General features: G+C 25.1%; 2 protein-coding genes across 2 annotated transcripts; one reads left to right on the forward strand and one right to left on the reverse strand.

The window, feature by feature from the left end:
• The first annotated feature begins 1,769 nt into the window (after nt 1-1,769).
• LOC145841349 (4-galactosyl-N-acetylglucosaminide 3-alpha-L-fucosyltransferase FUT6-like) lies at nt 1,770-7,484 on the forward strand. The gene is made up of 5 exons (XM_082948710.1): nt 1,770-1,975; nt 3,453-3,642; nt 3,768-4,303; nt 7,000-7,146; nt 7,334-7,484. The coding sequence occupies exons 1-5, from the start codon at nt 1,770-1,772 to the stop codon at nt 7,482-7,484; spliced, it is 1,230 nt and encodes a 409-aa protein (XP_082804836.1).
• An 11,093-nt stretch (nt 7,485-18,577) lies between these two features.
• Nucleotides 18,578-21,655, reverse strand: LOC145841087 (N-terminal Xaa-Pro-Lys N-methyltransferase 1-like). Its single transcript, XM_082948458.1, has 3 exons — nt 21,217-21,655; nt 20,082-20,322; nt 18,578-19,126 (listed from the first exon to the last, which is right to left on the reverse strand). Exons 1-3 carry the CDS (start codon nt 21,388-21,390, stop codon nt 18,867-18,869), a joined length of 675 nt encoding a protein of 224 aa, XP_082804584.1. The 5' UTR covers nt 21,391-21,655; the 3' UTR covers nt 18,578-18,866.
• Between the last annotated feature and the right edge of the window lie 63 nt (nt 21,656-21,718).

Genomic DNA, 21,718 nt, shown 5'->3' on the forward strand with positions numbered 1-21,718 from the left:
GTTTTTATATACTTACCAAGTTTTACTAAAAAAATTTTTAAATGTATTACGAAAAATTATGTTTTCTTAAATTTTTGTTTTGTGGTTCACTATACTAATTTTTTTAATAATGTATGCCTTTTTTGTTAGCGTTTATTTGTACAAAGATGTATTATCATAAACTAACATTATGCAAATAAAGTATATTTGTTTTGTTTTAATCAGTGTTATGTAAACTGAAATTAAAATGAAAAATATATTTAAGTTTAGTACAAAATTTATAGTTTTCGAAGAACACTTTTAAAACCAACCGTTTTTAGTTGTTGTAAGTTTTAAGTCATGAATACTTTATGATATATTTTTAATATAAAAATTGTAGAAGTAAATATAAATTTTTCACTTAATACAATTTTTAAAGACTTTTAACAATTTTTTGATATACAAAAACATCTACAAGTTATTTATTATTTTTAAGGATTCAAAAAGAAAATAACAAAAGTTTGAGATTTAGAGAGCTTTACAAGTTATTGTTGTTTTTTAACGTTCTAGAATTCATTAAGAATTTATAAAAGCAATGTGATTTTGTTGGTATATTAGTGCTTTAAAAAGAATAGTTAATTAACTTCTAAAAAAACTATAGCTTGAATTAACATCATCAAAAAATATGGTTTTAGTTATCTTAGATAAATGCAGATAAAATGTAAGAATTTGTTTTAAGAAAAGTAAAAATTTATAGATTTTAATTTTAGACTATTTTGAAACTGGTGTGTAATAGTAGTGTAGCGTGTTCTATTTCTAATGCTTAAAGTTAATTGCTAAGTTCAAGCAGTAACTTAAAGTTCAAATAATTTTTTTAATAGCCTTTGAGAGTTTTCTTAAGACAGTTTTTTTAAGTTTTGTTTTGGCTTAAACTATCCATACTTAGTTTTAAAATGAGTGCAGTGCATTTTCCTATTTTAAAGATATTCAATAATAAGTTTCTAATTGTTAAAAAAAAAGCTACATAAGCAATTAAAATATATATTGTTAGTTGTGACTTTTGTTTAAAAACAATAAAAGGGAACGAAAGTTGCTCTTCATTCAAATTTAAAAAACATCGCTTTGAGTTTTTGTTTTTTTAGATAAAGTTAAACGTACTTTATTTGTTTAAAAACAATAATAAGGGAGCTAAAGTTGCTCTTCATCCAAAAAAAAAACGGTTTTTTATCGCTTTAATTTTTTGATTGTCTTAGATAAAATTCAACGTACTTTAACTATTCAATTAGTTTCTAAAACTATGCCCTATCTTTTTTTTGTTATGAAAAAAATTTATTTAAGATTTTTAAAGATGATAAGACAATAAAAGACAGTATATACATAAAGATAATATATTATAAAAACTAGTGGTGTACGATTCGATAACCGAAAGGTTCCTTTATACACCATGTCCTTAGAACAAAGTTTTTGAGCGCTTTTTTTTAATCGTTCTATAAACAATACCAAGCTCTAATAAGCAAAAAATTATTTTTTTTAAAGAAAGTCTTTATGATTTAAAAAACTTTTATGCAAATAAAAGAGTAATCTGTTTGAGTACTTTAAATAAAAAATTGTAGAAAAATTTTGTAAGAAAGCATTATGAAAGTACTTTTTAACTCAGCTTAAAATTATAAATGAATAATATAAAGTCACCACTGGTGCTTGTTCAAAATAACAAATGCATTGCTGTGTTTGTGTTTGTACTGCTGTCACTAAACACTGTTCTATACTCAAAATACATAAGCAGTAAGAAGCCGTGCTACTTTAAATATCCCATGTCAAAACGCAACCACAGGTCAGAGCAAATTACGATATTGCAATGGGACAAGTTTTGGACAGAAGACAGTGCTTTAGAGGAAAGAACAAGTCCGGACGGTAGATGTATGTGGACCAATAACCGTTGTGCTCTGCCCTTGTCTCACGTGGTCGAGGTTGACTTTTTTGATTTGGACGCCACCGACCTTCCATGGAAGTTTTATCGGTAAGTGTTAAAACAACATTTTTATGTAGATATGTATATTTGTATATATATATATATATATATATCTTAATTTTCGCGAAATTTTTGGTTACATTGAATATTAAAGATCTAGCAAAGTATAAAAGCTACTAGTAGATTCTGACCTGACTTCAAAAGAAAAAAACTAGTTTAGAAAATGCGATCGATTGTTTACTGGATATAGAGGTTAGAATCCAGAAAAAAATCGATCGACTTTCACTGAACTAGATTTTTTTTGAACTTTTGATGTACTACGCAAGTTTCGAATGGTAATGGTGTGGTGTAATATGTTATAAATTTATAAATTTTATGATACACTTTATGTCATTCTTTTATATTTATGATTACTTGCAGCTTAGCTTATTCATATTGGTTTAAAAATTAATGATTTCCATGTTTTAATTCGACAAGTTTAGTTATAGTAACAAAAGTGTCATTTTTGATTATTGGGAGTTAATTTTGACTTATTTTTTGAAAAGTGTATGACGGGTATGTTAATTAGTTTTAAAGCTTCAGAATGTAATTTGAAAAAGTAAGAATCGATTTAAAATAATCTTGATTTATTTATATATAAATTGTTAAGTTTTTAATATTTGTAAGTTAATTTAACTTAATTAAAAACTATTTGATTGTTTAACCACTAAACATTTTTCAATTTTAAATACAAATGCTGTCACGTAAAACTTACATAAATTACTATATTTATGTAAATAGTCTTTCAGTGTTATAAAAAAATCATGTTAAACTTAAACTGAAAGTGTTTTATATTGACAGTAAGTACTAAGTAGTAAGCATTTATAAAAACATAACTCAATTAGGATACCAATACTACCATAAATTTTTGTTTAGATTTTTCTTATTTTGTTTATTATTTTTAGCTTACTTAATAGCTTTGAAACTTTTAACTTTAGCTAAACATTGCATTGGACAACTTTTTTCTAATGGTTTTTTACTTAATTTTTTGTACTCTTACTAAACAAAGCAGAATACTTATTTTTTTATACTTAAGTAATGTTTTTAAAGGAAAAGTTAAACTGATAAGTTATTATGTTTTATTAAAAAAAAAGTATTCGTACCTAAATGCAGGGTTGCCATAATGAAAAATAATTAAAGCTTTTTTAATTCAGCTATTTTAGTTACTTTACTTTCTTACACTTTTATTGTCATAAATCTTTTCTTAGCAAACTAAGATTTAAAATACAACTGTTTATAGTATCCTGATTTCAAAACTAACTCATTTTTGACGATAAGCTCATAGCCACAATGGTAAGTATGTAAAATAGCTTGGCAAATTAGACATCAGTAGTTCCTAACTGAAAAAAAAAATTTTTTTATAATATATTATTGATTATGTAAAAATCAAAAATGTTGGCTACTAACCAGTAAATAAATTGTGTTTATGTATTTTGTTTAAACTGTCAAATGTAATTGACATATTTACCATTGTAGACGTACACAGAGATCAGGAACAGATTTTCACTTGGAACACAATGGAATCTCCTGGTAACATTCTAACCCACGGCTATGACCCAAAAAATTTTGACAGTTTTTATAACTACACGAGATCGCACCGCAGAGATGCAGATATCTTCACACCGTATGGAAGTAGAGAAAGATTGATTAAAGCAGTAGAATTCGGAAAGGAGCAAGTAGACATAGTTCTAAAAAAGAAAAGCAAACTAGCTGTAAGTAACTTTCATCACAAGTTAATAATGTTTTAATATACTAATTTCTTGGATTTAAAGAAAATCGAATAGTTTTTTTTATTTTTCAGATATGGCTTGTAAGCGACTGCAAATTCACACTTGGAGCCATAAAGCGATTAGAAATATCCGACGAAATGGTAAAAACTGGGCTGAAAATAGACAGGTTCGGCGCTTGCTTCGAAAACTCCAACCCCTTTCCGAGGAGGAGCGAGTTTTGGAAGATGGAGGAGTTTGCAAAGTACAAGTTTTATCTGGCGTTCGAAAACTCCCACCACTGCACCGACTACTTCACTGAAAAGTTGTGGCGGAACAGCTTGGAAGCGGGCCTCGTTCCGATTGTGTGGGGTCCGTCCAAGAAAAACTTGGTGGCGGCGTTGCCCGCCGACTCTTTCGTGTTTGTTGAAGACTTTGCCACCATCGAAGATCTCTCAGCTCACATAAAGCACTTGGACGAAAACGACGAAGAGTATAAGAAGTATTTTCGGTGGAGGGAAAATTCAAACGCGACCGTAGAGTCAATGGAAAGAGAAGTATTGGAAAAGTATCCGAGTCTTGTCATGAGGAGAAATAATGTGAGCATGTGCGATTTTTATCACATGAACAGGTATAAAAAGAACACAGTAAGTTCTGTTAGTGATGTTTTCGTAAAAAATGAACCTAAAGAGTGTACTAAAATACGGCTAAACTACCAAGCAAAAAATTTCTTTAAAGATGTTTGGCAAAGTTTATTAAGTTTTTTCTAAGAAAAATATGTATTGATTTTTTGAAACTTTTTTAGGCCTTGTTTTAAAATTATTTTAATTGGATCATTGCTATATTAAACTAAATCTACCATAATAAAATCTGAAATATAAGTAATCACCTACAGTATAGTCAAAACTTTTAAAATTAACATAGTTCTTTATACTTTTGATTAAGAAAACAATGAAAGTTTGTTTTGTACTTTTCACTTTTAATCATTTTGTTTTTTACAAATGAAAAAAGTCAATAAAGTGGGAAAAAATATTATTTTAAAGTCAACTTATGATTCAATTGTTCTCACTAGTTTATTCTAAGTAGTTTTTGTTCCAAATAAAGTTTTAGAAAAATTGCTATAAAAATTTTAGATTTAATGAAAGCTAATATATAATAAAAAAATTCAAATGCTGTATGTGGTAATTACATTATAATTTTTGATTTTTAATTTTGGATGTCTACTTAGATAACCGTATATGCTTTAAAATATTTTGAAAAAGTAATTTACAGTTTGTTTTTTTATTTTCAAAGTAAAAAGAATAGTCTATTGGTGTAAAATTCATAACTACATATCTAACTTTTAAAAGTATTTATAAGCTCAAATTAAGCTATCAAATATTTTATTAAGGCATTTACTTTCTCACTATTAAATATAAGTTTTTTATTGTCTTTCAGTTTTGTTGATTTATCATTACTTGTTACTATTTACACTGTTTCATTTTATTTATTTATTTTTAGTTTCTGATAGAATCCTTCCAAACTTCTTGATAGCTGCTATAAACAATTTAAGTTTTTCTGAATTAAGTTTTTTTTAAGTTTTGTATGTGGTGTTTACGTTACTTTTAATCATTCTTATTTTACATAATCACTTTGATAGTCTTATATTAAAATATAATCATTAAAAGTTAAGGAAAACTATTTCAAACAGTGAAGCTTATTAAAAAGAAAAATGATTGTTTTGTCATTTTAGAGTATAAAATTTAGATATTTCGTTTTTAAAACAAAACTATTTTTTTTAGTGTCTTTTGAAACTCGAACACATTTACGAATATACTAAATTTATTTAATTCTTTATTTTGATGCTTTTATGTGTATAAGTGCTATATTTTTAAAGATTTATTTAAAAAAAATTATGTCTTTATAGTTTTGTAAATTTTTTGTATTGTAATGATTTTAAATCGAAACGATCAACATATACTAGTGTTTTTTTAGTTTCTTTACATAATATTTTTTACAGTAATAATATCATAAACTAACAAAATGCCGAATAATGTCTACTTTTTATTCTACGGTTTATATAAAAATTTTACATGAATTAATAATACTTTTAAGAAGTTATTTTTTTTAATTATTTTTTCAATGCAATTTAATAAATTCATTATTTTTGATGTCTGAATGTTTGATCAAGTGTATTTTATGATATGTTTTTACAATAAAATTAAACTTTAAATTGTTACTTATTGTGCGTTTTTAATTGTATTTAAAAATGCTTTTGAGAAGTTTTTATTCTTTTTTGTGTTGTAATTGTTAATTTTCGTCCTTAGTTTTTTAAACAAAAAAGTATATATTTTTGTATATTGGAATTGTGCAAGCTTTACAATTTAAATTTTTTATATGCACATTTCAGAGTTTTCTATTGGAAAAAGATTTTGCTACCCTATTAATTCTTAAAAAAGTATATTAACCAACCAAAGCTTGTTAACTTAATACATGCTGTATAATTTGTTTTGATAAGTATTTAAAATATTTTGTTTTAAAACTGATCTTTAACAGTAATGTAGCGTATTCTTATGCTTAAAGTCTTACAAGCATTGACTTTAAGTTCGAATAGTCGTTTTAGATGACTTTGAAAATTTTCTTAAATTTCTACTTGTATTTTAAGCTAAAAATTATCTAAACTATATTTTAAACCAAGTACAGTTTTTTTTTAACTTTTTTTAAGTTATTTTAATGACTAATTTATATAGTTATAAAATAAGTTAAAAATAAAAGCTAAATAAGCATCAAAATTTTTAATATTTTTTTATAAGCACAATAAGAAGGCAGCTAAATTTGATAAATATTAAATTTAAAAAAAAAACAGCTCTTTCTCGCTCTCTGTTTGTTTTTGCAATAAAATTTAATTTATTTTATATTAGTTTGATTAGTTTTAAAAACTGTTTTATATTTGTTTTGTGTACATCTTAAAACAGATTTAAGTGTTAGCGAACTTAACATTTTAGATTTCTCAAACACAAAAGTTTTTATTGTTTGAAATACTTCTGTACAAATAAAATAGTAATCTGTTTGAGTAAATAAGATTAAAAACGTATAAAAGTTTTAGAGATAGTAAATTTTTTTTTAATTTAGCTTAAAACATTAAATGAAAAATATAAAATCACCACTGGTGCTTGGGAAAAAACACAAATGCATTGTTGTGTTTGTATTGCTTTTACTAAACATTCTGCTGATCTCAAAATACATAAGTATTAAGAAGCCGTGCTACTCCAAATACCCAATTATTCCAAGACTTGTTTTTTTTAATAAGCTTTTTAAACTGTCAAATTGACACATTTACCATTGTAGACGTACACAGAGACCAGGAACAAATTTCACTTGGAACACTATGGAATCTCCTGGCAATGTTCTCACCCACGGTTATGACCCAAAAAATTTTGACAGTTTTTATAACTACACGAGATCGCACCGCAGAGATGCAGATATCTTCACACCGTATGGAAGTAGAGAAAGACTGTTTAAAGCAGTAGAATTCGGAAAAGAACAAGTTAACGAAATTATACAAAAGAAAAGCAAACTAGCTGTAAGTAACAATTATTAATGTATGTTAAGCATTTCGCAGTACATTAATTTGATTAATTAAAAAACAATAAATTGTTTTTTTTTCGATATGACTTGTAAGCGACTGCAGTTTCACACTTGGAGCCATAAAGCGATTAGAAATTTCCGACGAAATGGTAAAAACTGGGCTGAAAATTGACAGGTTCGGCGCTTGCTTCGAAAACTCCAACCTTTTTCCGAGGACACTAAAGTTACAAAAAGCTACAACATAAACAACTTTTAAAGTCTAGTTAAAAGTTTTAAATAATCGTTTTATCCTTTTATTATAAAAAATTAAACGTAAGTTTTAGACAATAAAGTTTTACAGTACTTGGCAATACAATAGAAAGTAACTTAAAAACAAAACTCACCATGTGAACTTCTTTTAAACTTCTCATGGTTAATAACTTTATTTTCTAACAAGTAAGAAAAGTTCAGTAAATTGTGAAAAAATATTATTTTAATGCCAATTTATAGTTCAATTATTTACATTGGTTTATTAGTATTTTCTTCCTGATAAAGTCTTTTTGTAACGCTTGGTAGTTGGTATAGAAAATTTTAGTTTGTTTAAAGCTAATAAACCTTTCAAAAAGTTATATGTGGTATTTACTTGTCTTTTAATTTTTTTTAGAAACTTTACTTAGATAGTCAAATATGGTCAAAAAAGTTTGAGAAAACTATATGAAGCTTTAAAACTTATTTTAAAAAAAGTTTTATTTTTTTTTGTTATCAAAGTATAAAATAATCTTTAAAAAAATATTAAACAGACATTTTATTTGTAGTAAATCTTTTAAAGCTCAAATATAGCTACTTATTATTCTTTTATTATTTACATTTTGATTGTTTTATTTAAATGCTTGTTACTATTTACGCTGTTTTTTTGTTTGTTTGACATTTGTCACTCGTTTACATTTACTTTTTTAATAAAACCCTTTAAGAATCTTTTATAGCTGCTATAAACTATTATTTTTTGAAAGCTAATAATATTAAATATTCTTCAAACCGATGTATATAGTAATTATTTAACAATTTTACTTATTAAATAACAAAATTTTAACAATTTTACTTAGATAATCATACATGATTAAAAAAATTTGGGAAAACTGGAAAACTGTTTATAAAGGTGAAAATTATTTTTAAATATATTACTCCTGTTATTTCGTTTATTTATTTGAAATTTAGTTATTTGTGTTTTGTACATGACTATTTTGTATATTTGTTTTAAATCTTTCGAAACTTAAATACATGTTAAAAAGTATACTGTAAGTTGTTTCAATTGATTTTTATACTGTTATGTACTTATGCTTAGTTTTCTGAATTTTTATTTGAAAAAATGAAGCTTTCAAAAGTTTATGAACTTTTTTATTATAATATTTTTCTAATTGAAACGATAAACTTTTACTTTGTGCCTTTTAAAGTTTATTTACATATTAATGTTTACAGCAATAATATCATAAGCTATTAATTGTCAAACATTATACTAGTTTCTTTGTGCCAGTTTTATGAAAATGTTATATAAATAATTACCACTTTTAAGAACTTATGAATTTTAAATACATTGAGAAATATTTAATAAGTCGATCATTTAACGACTGGAAGTTTGATCACGAGTACCTTATGATACATTTTTAAAATACATATGACATTAAAGTTTTTATTTTATATATTTTTTTAAATGTAATTAAAAATTAGTTAGTAAAAAAATCACAAAGAAATTTTTGTTCTTTTTGTGTGAAATAAGTTCAATTAAAATACGCTTTAAACTTTTTTAGATTTCTTATAAAAGTATGTTACATGACAATTTGTCATATTAAGCTAAAGAAAAGTAACAAAAAATACAACATAAGAAATTATCTATATTTACGTTAGGGGTTTTTGAATATTTAATGCTTTTTAAAGTTTCTATTAAAAAATTCAAAAAAATAACGTAATAAGGCGTTAAATCCTAAAAGTTCAAACAAGCAAAGCCCATTGTTAAATCAAAACAATTGTTTTTTACTATGCAAATACTTTATTGACTTGAAATTGCCATACTTTTGGACATTTTACTTAGTAAATTGTTCATATTTTATGAGCTGTGAAACGCTGTAAGTCAATAAAGCATTTGCGTAGAAAAATTAAAAACAAAAAGTTTTATGTCAACAAAACTTGACAGTGGCAGAATGTCACATAGACTATTGTTGGTGGTCGTGTAGAGCAGTTTATTGCTAATTGTTATGGCGAAGAAGCATCTCGGCTTTGTCAACGATTGTCAAAAATTTTATTGCTTTTTTAACAGTTGTTTTTATTTACACAATTTTGCTTTTATGGAAATTACGTAAAATTTTACAATTATTTTATTTTGTAGCAGCTTTTTTGAGCAAGGAAAACTATAATATGGAAAAATCAAGTTTTGTTAAGTATATAAACTTTTTTTTATCTTACTGTTATTCAAATAAGAAAAATATTATTTTCTACTTTGTGTTTTTTAAACATTCTCTGCACTAAAATACATGCAGTGATATTATCATGAGGTAACAAAAACCAATTTTTGTTAGTTTTTAGAGCACCGTTGTAGTGTTAATTAAAATTTAAATAAATATTATTTATATTTTATTTATAATTCAACATGTTGAACAGAATTTTTCAAAATTAAATATTTCAATTAACTTAAATTAATCCATGATTTTTTTATGATATGTTTTCAAAATACACAATATAGTATTTATGACGAAAGTTTTCTTTGAGAATAATTTTGTACTTATTGTTAAAATTTACTTAGAACAGCAAAAAAAATTTATAAAATTGTTTTAGTCATTCTCTTTTAATATGGCTAATTTCGTTCTTCAAATTTAACAAAGAATTCGTTTATTTTGTGTTAGCAGTAATATTAAAATTAAAGTTTAACGATTTTTAAAATCCAGAAGCTTCAGTAACTAATCTAAATCTGTTAGCTTAGCATATTATGTATTAAATGAACCAAATGATTCTAAAATGTCAAATAATACTTTAGCTTGATGTAGGTAGAATATATAATAAATTTGTATTTTGAGTTTTTTTTAATATTTGAATTATTGCCGTTTTTTACAAAAAATGTAAAAATCAATATTCTTCGCTTTTAGATTAGTTCACATCTGAATATTATAGTAATATATTATTTAACGACAAAAAACTGCTCAAAGTTGATGGTCCTACGACATTGTCTACGAAAAAACCTTTCGGTTATCGAGTTGTACACCACTTGGATCCAGTTTAATGTCTTGTCTAGGAACATAGCGTATTCTAATGCTAAAAACTTACAATAGTGACTCAAGTAACTTTTAAAAGCTTATTTTTTATTTATATTTAAACCTAAAACGAACCATAATTTGTTTTAAAAAGAGTACAGCCAGAGTATTTCTATATCCATAAAATGTATGATAGAATAAAAACTTTATAGGCAAAAATAAATAATTATGACTTTCTTATTTAAAAATTTAAACAACAACAAAGTTAGTTTTTATTCAATTTATGAATATATAAACAAATGTTTATCGATTGTAGCTTCAACTGGTACACAGTTGTTGTTATAATAGAAAAGAAATAGACTGAAGGTAATATTTAAATAGTGAATATACCTTTTACATTTATAGTATTCTTAAAAACAAGTGCGAACTTAAACTTTAACAGAAGGTTTTTTTTAAACATTTTCCAATTCTTCTAGTTCAATTTCCTCTTTTTTGTGTTTTGATCTAGTAAGAAAGTCATAAATTCTCCTTCTCAAATTAACAAAGAATTTAGGTGAATCTTCGTTTTCTAACTCATTTGAATCTTCTACATATTCCAAGCTTAGCCAAATGCAGTAAAATATGCTAAGAAACACTTGAAAACCGGAAAGAAACATTGTTTCGTCCACCCTATAAAGTTCATCAATTAAAAGTTCAAACATTTTTGTAATTATTAATAATAAAATGTTAAAAATGTAAACAAATATTTCCCTTAATCTAAATATTTTTATAATTTCAACAGAATTTTTTCAAAATAAAAATGGTTAAAAGAATATTCAGCAAACTGTATGGTTAAAATAAAAATTAATCGAACTATCATCTTTATCAAAAGCTCTGCATATAAGTTATTCTAATAATTAAAAAATTCTAACACTTTAGAGAGGTATATTTTGCTAACTATCGCAGAAAAAAAAGTCCACATTGCCGGAAATATAGTTTCAATCCAATGTCTTGTTGGTGGGTAAAATAACTTCAGTTTTAAACCCGTTTTTACCTAAACAATTTTATATTTTGATTGCTTAAATAACATTTATTTGTTTTTCAAAATAATCTTTATTGTATATAAGTATACTTTTAAATGTGTTTGATTTATATGTTTACAAAAGCTAATTTTCCTTAATAACATATTTTTAAATGATAAATTTTAATAAACAGTAGTCATTATTGTTGTCACTATAAAACTTATTGTTTTGTCTTCAGTAAACAATTCAATCAAACCCAAGTTATCAGAGTCACGACAATAGCTGAAATAGAAAATCCGACGAGAATAAAGTCCAAGTCACCAGCATAAAGGAAGTAGAAAAGGAGCATTGTGATAAAGAACACAGAACTTATAACTACTTTGTAATTCAGTCGTTTGTACCATGCTGAGCCGTCACTGAAAGACAAGTTTCGCTTAATTTGAGTGTTTTACTATCTATTTTTATTAGTGAATCATTTCAAAAATGAATAAAACTTTATTAAGAACTATATGATTGTTAGAAACTAATGTATAGTATGTAAAAGAGGAAAAATGTATATTTTTATAAACAAGTTATTTTACATACAGTTTTAGAAAGTAGTATAAATTTATTTAATTTTATTTATAAATGTACATAATTAAAAAAAACTTTTTACATATTAATAAAACATATTCTAAATATAAACTATTTTTTTATTTTTTGTTTTTTGCTTTAGTTTACATTTTTAATTAACAATAAATCTTATTTTTTATAATCAAACAGCAAAATTAGTTAAAAAAAAACTTACGAATCATTGTTTGTATGAACTTCTGCAAAGGTGAGAATAAAGAAACATATTGTTATTGAGTGTATATAAATTGTTTCTCTTGCAAAGTTTAAATTATCAATTATACTTTTAAAAACTTCCCCTGGTAAATAACCTATCAACTTGAAAAAAATACAATGTTCTGAAAAAAAGTATAAATGGTTAAAAAAATTTAATTAAGCAACAACTTGAAGCTATAATATTGTTTAATAAGAGAAATAACCAGTCTAAATTAACTTAAATAATTCAACTAACTTTTAATTTTATTGATATTTGATATAAAAGAAGGTATCATCCTGATTTAATGTTTATAAAAACAAAATAAGTTATAGCTCTAAATTCTTTAAAAATATAAATATTATATAACGCATTTAAAACATAAAAAGTATTCTAAATTTGTATATGTTCGTATCGCCAGCTTATTTAAGCTATTCTGTTTAGAAATATAAAAACTTCTTAATTTTAAAATTTGTTTGTATTTTGATACAAATATTTCTAAAATCGACATATTAAATTTTAGTTATTAAACATATTTTGACTCATTACACTTTTTTAATTGTCATCCTCATTTTTAAGCATTTTACATTTATTGTTATTTTTTTAAAATCAAAAGTATTGTAAAAAAAAATTTAGACTAGTATAATTAAATTATAGAAGTTTTATTAAAAAAAAGCGTAATACTTTTTCTGTGCGTAAGTTTTTCAACAACCAAGTGTATGTAGTTTTACTTTTAAGAATTGAATTGACGATAATACTGATGTTTTTACTTCAACAAACAATAAAACGCTTAATTTATTACAGATAAACTTTAAAATCTATTTATTTTTGATCGAACCAAACTATTTAGCTTGAAAAATTTACCTTTTAAATCCTTTGCTTCTCTATCATATACACTTTGACAACTTAGTGAGTTTTCGTAAAATTCATTTAAAAATGTATACGATGATGATGCCTGTAACATTTAAATTCAGATAGTTTGTTTGTAATTATTATTTAATAAACATCTTTTTAATATCATTTTACCAATTTTAAAGTGTTTATATATTTATTATTATATATATGATTTTAATTAGTCACTAGTTAAAGAGTACATTTTTACATCTAAAAACATAACTATTAAAGTTAATCTTAATTATGTTGCATTTGAAATCATTTTTTAAAACATGATGTTATATTTTACTTACATAATGTAATTTAAGCTAGTGGTCGGCAACGTGCCGCCAGCGAGCCTGATCCGATCCGCTAACAGAAATATATTTAGCCCGTAACGTAACTTTTAGCTTTAAAACATCTTCCGCAAAGCAGATTAAGCTTATCTTATAGCAAAAAATTTAAACTGTGTTGTTATTTACATTTTTAGTATACAGTAAAAGTTATTCAATCATTATATAAAAATTCTATTAAAAAATTGTTTTTAGTTTTATATTAAGATTTTTCAAGATTACGTGACCCGCTTGTCTTCTTTCAACAAATCAAAAACAACAAAGAAATTTTCTGATAAACCTGACCGCCGGCTAGAAAAGTTACCCAACCCGACTTCAAGCGTTAGTCACGACAAAACATTTTTCAACAAAAAAATCGTTCAACAGTATAAGAAGATAATGTGCTTTATATACAACACAACTAACAAGCTGTAGTAGAATGGATATAACAAGTAACAGAGTTAGATGATACTTTTTCAACTTGAAAGTTTGGCACACTGGGTATAATAGGGTTACTGATGACAACACGGGTGCAGCCAGCGAAATTATTGACGATAAAATAGCTCCCATTTAGTTTTCCTTGATGTTTGCTTTTGTTTTAAATCTTTAGTAAAAAGTAACTTTTTAATTTTGGTTTGTTATCATAAAAATATTGAGTAAAGTGTTTTTTATTCAAAATAAATAAAAAGGAAGCACAAAAGTTGTCAAGCTAAGAAAATTTATATTTCTTAAAATCTTTTGGAAGGTTTTTATTTTAATGCTAATATAAAATAATACTAACACTTATTTTAAAGCATGCAATACCGGACAAACAGTTTTTGCATAAAAAATTAAATTGAAAAGAAAATAAAACTAATGAAATATCCAAAATAAAAGATCCTTTTAAAGTTTAACACTTTATATAAAACACACTAGAATTATATCAAAATTTATTAAACGAGTTTGTTAACTAACATAAAGGTACCTGTCAAAACAAAAAATGTGTAAAAAGTGTAAAGCCATCTACAATATTTTGATTTTATGTATTGTTTACAAAAAAAAAAGATACTCTACTTAAACTTCAGTAATATACTAAATCAATAAACTAACATTTAAAACATTAAACATAGCATTAGTCCTATTTATATTTTCACAAATACAAATGTAAATAATAATTTCGTTTCTTACTTGTTGTAAATTAAAACAATTCAAAATATTTAATACTTAAGATCAAATAAAAACTTAAAGATAAAAATTTTATAAATTCAATAAAAGAAAACGATGTTTTGAAAATAAACACGTATGTTTGTCCATAAAACGGTTTTTGTTATCTACAAAAAAAAAATCTTAACCAGTTTCTTTTAAATTTCGTCAAAACTTTATTTCAAACTTATTATTTTGCAAACAAGTACAACTAGGAATAGAAAGGTTTGAAATTACATGTCAGATATTTTCATTTGTAAATGTATATTCCGATTTATCACTGTAATTAAATCTTTTATACTTTTTTGTAATTATGAAAAAAAAAGCTTCTCATTTAAGGTTGGTTACTACCACTTAGGACGGTGTCTCAAACTTTTTTGGTTGTAGTACTTAAAACTTAGAGACTTATTAAATGTATATGTTTTATTTGTACTATGCAATAGTATAACAGAGTTCACGTATGTTTTTGTCGTTCTCGAAATCTCAAACTAAAACTATTAAACACTATATTCTTAGTTTATTAAATAAGCTTAACTTGAGTTTTACAATAAATGAAAGTTTAATAAAAAAGTATTACTGTACAGTAATACCTACAAAAAATTATTTGAAAACGGGTCTTTTATTTATTCTAAACTGTCATTAATAACTTTCTAAACATTGTTTTAATCTAACTAGTATTACATTTATTTAACTGCAAGAATTCTTAATTTTGCTCCAAACTTGTTAATTAAACAAATTTTAAATAAAACGAATTTACTTTAAACATAAGTATCACTGACAAAAAATTTTTTTTTTTTAATAATTTAGTTGAAAGAAAAACATTGACAGGTGTTTTTATAAAACCAACTACCTTCAATTCCTAAAAGATATAAGATACTTCAAGCTATTTAGTTGTTAGGTTATCTTAAAGTTTTAGTTTTGTAAGTCGTATATCGTAAAAGAGTTAAGTTGTACAGTTAAACTCTGAATTTGTACTACAACCAGGTAGCTACACATGACAATCATGACTCTACAATCTACAACTTTTTATTTAAAAGTATTCTAATAAGTTTTCAAATCCAGTAGCTTTAAAAAAAATAAGTTTCATATATAAGTGAAATAATATAGTTTTTACTTTAAGTCTTTAAAGATAAAAACATGATACATGAATACTATAAAGTCCTTGTGTAAGCAAGTTTTAGCTTTTTATCTTGTTTAAAATACCACTTGAGCTTTTAGGTTTTGTTAAAAGCCACCAAAAATTCAAGCTATAGAGTTTTAGTTATATTAATAACAACTGGTATTTGTATAAGGCATCGTTCTTTAAAAATAATCTGCTTTCATTAAATTCAATTTTACTGCAGTCTGATTTAGGATAAAAAACGTTTAGTATAACCTTATTTATGCCACAGCTTAAAGTACTAAACCTTGTTCTAAAATCTTTTTATATTCAAAATAATTCTTTTTTTAAGTAGTCTAAGTGATTGTGAAGAATTTATTTTTACCACTTGAATTAGCTTTTAAGAAATAATCACACGAAAATAATACCCAATAGATTTTGTTATTACACTAAACTAGTTGATTTACATCCATAAAAAATATTTGTTTTACTTGCAATTATTAAAAATTATTCTAAAATGATTAACTTTAATGTTTTTTTAAAGTAATTTAAGTGCTTATTGATAAAATGTATTTAAACAAAATATTCAGGATCGTATTCTAATTTTTTAATTTAATGCACTCAGAATTTTGTTACTTTTAGTAATTTTTTTATTTACGTTGCCTCTATTATTTAACTCTGATCTGAAATTATATTTTCAAGTTTGCAAACGATACCCTTTATCTTTCAACATTACTTAAATCACAGATTTATCACATGTTTGATTTCATTAGGTTCTCCTATTACGCACAATTTTGAAATATAATCCTTATTAAACTAAGTATTGTAGATATCAGAACTCATTTATCAAAATCTCTAAGAATTTATTTTTTCCTATACTATGCATACTTTCATTGATTTTGAAATTAATCCCTATCAAACAAAAATAATGTCCATTTTTCTCTTGTGCGTAAGTGATGCCTGTAAGTAAAATTTTTTCAGAACCACTTTCCTTCAGCTGGGCATATGATTTTTTTTACAAAGTATGTTTTCATTATATTGTTATGTTATTTTAGTATTTTATAGTTTAGCTTGGAAATTTTAAACGATTAACTTAGCGAACATGCAGTGTTAATTTTTATGCATTTTTAAGGAACCAGTTTTGAGAAAGTACTCATCGACTAGTATATAAAACCTTTGCAAAAATTGATTTTCAGTGAATAAGTGAATGGTGGGTTACAAAAAAGTATACGTTTTATTTTTTTTATACTGGGTTTCCAATTTTTGATTAGAACAAACCAGCCTGTGTGGCATAAACTATCTTGAATAGCATTAAGACAGTCCAAATTTGAAAAAAAAGAAGACTTGTACTAAAAAGTACTTTTAATCAATCTAAATATACCAAAATAACGTAATAAAAATTTGACTCAATAAACAAGCCTGATATTTAGGTAAAAATTCTAAACTATTCCGAGTTTTGAAAAAATATTAAACAAGCCTTAGTTATCTTGAATGTGTGGCAACCGTGTTTACATTGGTATTGCTATGAGCTTGTTAGTATTCTTTAATGTTGGCTCGTATGTCTTTTTTGTACTTGTCAAACATATTCTTGCTTTTAAATAATGATGAGAGCCTATTCCGAATCACGTTTGTATTTTATTTTTAATAGTTTATTAAAAACGTTATAAAAATCAATGCTCAAAAATATAGTCAAAGTTTTTTTTAGGCATAAATCCATAAAATTAACTTAGCAATAAAATTCTAACCAATTTACAGATTTTAACTTTCTATGGGTACATATAACAAATCTACTGCGTTCTTTATAATCTTGTTTTTATAACTTTCTTGGCATATTTAAAGTCAACCTATACCATGAAAAAAATTAATTAAAAAACTGATGGTGAAAGTAAAATAACATAGTAGTTGTATAAAAAAAATTGCCAAATAAAAACTGTTTAGTACAAATAGTTTTGTCCATAGTGTTCTCTGAGTTTGGATAAATTGCTGATCAGAATAAATGTAAACATTATTTAGTAGATAAAACATTTTAAAACATATTGTAAATTTACAGTATATCATACTTAGTTTCTTATGAACATTTTGTTTACTAGAAATTTTTCTCATATTTAGCCGTATGTGTTTACCCTCATCTTTTAAGTAAGTTGGTTGAACAGAATATTAATTAAGCAGAATTTTTGTATCTAATTTATTAGCTAGAGTATATTTGTAGGTTAGGGACGGGGAACGACTTGATTTGGACCGCAAATCATAAGTTATGGCGTGCAACATGAAAAGAACATGTTATGGGCATTAAACGTATAAAAACTTAAGTTTATAAAGTCTAATTTAGTAGTAAAATTTAAAAACTTCAAATTAATTGGATTCGATTCCGACCAAATCCTGATTTGAAAAACATGTCCGGCAGATTTCAATTTTAAAAATATCTGGATCTGACCGAATCCTAATTTGTCAAAGAAATACCTGAGAGAAAACATCCGGGCTCGCTTATTAAACATATCTAAATATCATGAATTTTCCTTATCATATTTTTGATAAAAAAATTAGTCTTAAATTTTTTCATTGTGTAGTAGCACAATAATGCAGATAATAGTAATTAACAAAAACAAAAACGATGAGAAAAATCTCCAAAGTTTTCAAATGAAAAAATATTGAAACCGCATCAATGATTAAATCTTACAACAATCTAAAACGATTCAATAAAAATAAACAAATTTATTTGTGACAGAAATATATTGTTTAATTAATTTCGAATATAAAAAGCATAAACAAATATTTTACTAAACATATTAATACTAGTTGAGAAAAGTATCAAAAAAACAATAAATCTTGTATTTTTTTAAATTTAAAGTTAATTAAAGCTGGATATTATTCTGTAAAACAATAATTTACTTAGATCATATGCAAAACTAAATTAATTTCATCTTTTAGCCCGGATAAATAGTAAACTTTCGGTGTTTTTATTTTTACTTATTGTATATCTCATATAAATTACTAAATCTATCTAAAATAAATTATATAAAGTTTTAGATAAAAGAAGATAAAACTTGAATAAATTAAGTGCTAAAATCTTCAATATCTCTATAAAAGTTCTTAAAATGTAATTTTACTAATTCAAAGCTGTCAGGGAGCCAAAGCAGTCATGGTAATTGTTAGAAAGTTGTCAGGAAAGTCGGTCTGTCTTCTTTCTTTCAGTATATTTAGTCCTGCCTGTTTAAATATGCTGTGGTAGTCCTTCATGGTTCTGGTCACACTGCTGTCCAAAGTGTCCAGTTCACACTTGGTCCGGCAGCTGTTGTCCTTGACAACTATTATTCCACCCTGGTTTAAGCTTTCTTTTGCTCTTTGCAGGAATTTGACAAAGTCTTCATCTATAAAGTGGCCTGTAAAATTTAATACTGATAGTCTTTGTGTATTTATAAATTAGCAAAATTAAATTTTATTAGTTTCTTTATAAAACTGATGTTTACGAGTGATACAAACACTACTAGTCATATCTTACAAGGTTCATACGCAAAATTTTGCAATTATAGACTAGCATGCCTTAATTTAAACTAAAATTCTCCCTAGCTTTTATTGGTCAGCGCCCATTTAGGCTTATAAAAAGATTAAACATTATAACCTATTAAGTTTAGTTATGATGGCGTTATGATGATTATTTTGCCCACTAAAAAATAATAGTACATTTTTGTACATTTTTTTTAATTATTCTATTAGATATGGCCGTTTGAAAATTTCATTAGAACTTGAGTTGTCGAAACTGGTCACTACAGACATATTTAACATTTTATTTTCAGAGTGTTAGCTAACTCAATATTTTTTCTTTTAATATTTAACAAAAAAACACTGATGCACTCACTTTATTTCCCTTTTAAAAATATATACACAACTTTGCAAATAATCCCTGAATACGTTAAAAAAAGTTTTGGTAAGGAAATTAATATAAAAACAAAATCCTAATTAAGTCATCAAAAATCAAAAAAAAAATCATTAATTGTATCTCTCAAAAACACTATTTTATAACTCGTATCATAATTTGTAGCTAGTACTTAATCCAAGTGCGCAATTAAAAATAAATTTGACAGTTTTCAAAAAACAAGTAACTTAATCTTTACTTTTTAAGAGACTTAGAAGTTTTCAAGCATTTCTACTGACAAAAGTTGATTTAGCCTGACGCGTATGACTCTAATTTTAATATTTTATAACAAACTTCTAAATTAAGGAAACATATCAACTTTTAGCACAAAAAGTTAAATAAAATATGTTCATGCATTTGTGTTTAAACTATTATTTCAAGAACAAAAAAATTAAACATTCATCTCAAACTTTTTCAACTACCTGTGACCCATTGCAGCCAAACGACGTCGTACTTTTCAGAAAACTCAAAATTTTGGAGACCACAGCAGTACTTGTGTCCCACCTTGTCCCCGAACTCTGCCAGGTAGGTGTCCGCTTTCACCAGAAAGTCCTTGTTCAGCTCGACCAGGTCCACTTTGTCAAAGATGGGCAGGAGGAGCTTTCTGGACACGCGTCCGATGCCCGCCCCGCAATCTAGCGCTCTCGTGGTTTTTGTTTTGTCCTGTAGACAGAAAATTGTACTGATTGTATTGTAACGCTTTTAATTATTTTAAGCAAATTATAAATTACTTAATTTATGATCTACCTAACCTAATTTAATCGCTACCGATAGATTAATTAAAAATATTGCACCCATCAACTGACTATTTTGCTAAGCTCTACTGTATGTCGGTGTTTAAAATGTTAACAACATAGTTTTCATGTCAGTAATATAGAACACTTTTAATTTGAATTATTTACATCACAAAAGTTTCAAGTTTCAAATCTATAAACGTTTGAACAATGTGTTTAAAATTAAGTTAGAAGTACTCATCTAATTTAATTATTTAAACAAGAATTCTTGTATTTATTTGTTATTTTAATTAATCTTATTGTTTTTTTTATTATTATTTATTTTTACTTTATAAAAAGTAAAATAGTAGTTGTTAGAACTAGAGATAAAAATTTGAGTTAATTGCTTAAATTTAGTAAATAACATAGTTATAAAAACATCTTTAAATAATGAAGCTAAAATAACAAAATAAAAAGTTAGTCATATATACAATATGGTTTTTTATACTAAATATAGGAATACAATTAACCGCAACAAATTTGTAAAACAAATAGTAATAAATGACTCAGGTAGTTTCGCAAACTAATAAACCCACTTTTTTAATTATTGAAAGAATTGCATTTTAATTGCTTAAACTCAATACAACAGCCGAAATCTTTTTCTCATAATTGAATGTAAAATATATTTTAAACAGGTACTATTTTTTTAATTTTAATTATTACTACAGTTTCAAATTTTATAAGTGTTTTAATAAGAGCATTAAAACTAAATCCTTTTTATATAATGAAATGTTTCAAGTAAAAAGTACAACAATGTTAGACCACAAAATATACTTTCTCGAACCTGGATAAAAGCTTTCAAGAACTTTCTTGAGCCGTTCGCATCGATGTTTGAAACATGAGGGAAACCCCCTAACATTCCATCAACAGTTGAGGGAACTTCCTTCCAATATTCATCAGCTTTCTTGTAAAAATCTTCGGTGTTGTTCACCTCTGGACATCCGGATATTATGTTCATTGCGGGTTGGTGGTTGAAATTAATTTTGAAGCAACAATTAAAAAAAGACTGTTTATAGTTTTTTAATTTTTTCAGCTTATTTATTTATACCTAAAAATATTCTTAACAAGGCAAATAATTTATCATTTTATGTTTAATTTTTTTAAATAATTCAAAGAAAAACGATTTATTTGAAACTTTAAGTATAATATTTAAAAACACGAAAGTATTATATTTGTAGTTACAAACACTTTAAAACTAAGTAACTTTATTAATTCAAAATTAAAATAGTTTAATAGCCTTTTAATTCAAACTTAAAATCTAAATTCTGCGGTACCCTACTATTTGT

The sequence above is a fragment of the Thalia democratica genome, chromosome 7 (assembly GCF_965202585.1).
Source record: "Thalia democratica chromosome 7, ktThaDemo2.hap1.1, whole genome shotgun sequence".
NCBI lineage: Eukaryota > Metazoa > Chordata > Thaliacea > Salpida > Salpidae > Thalia > Thalia democratica.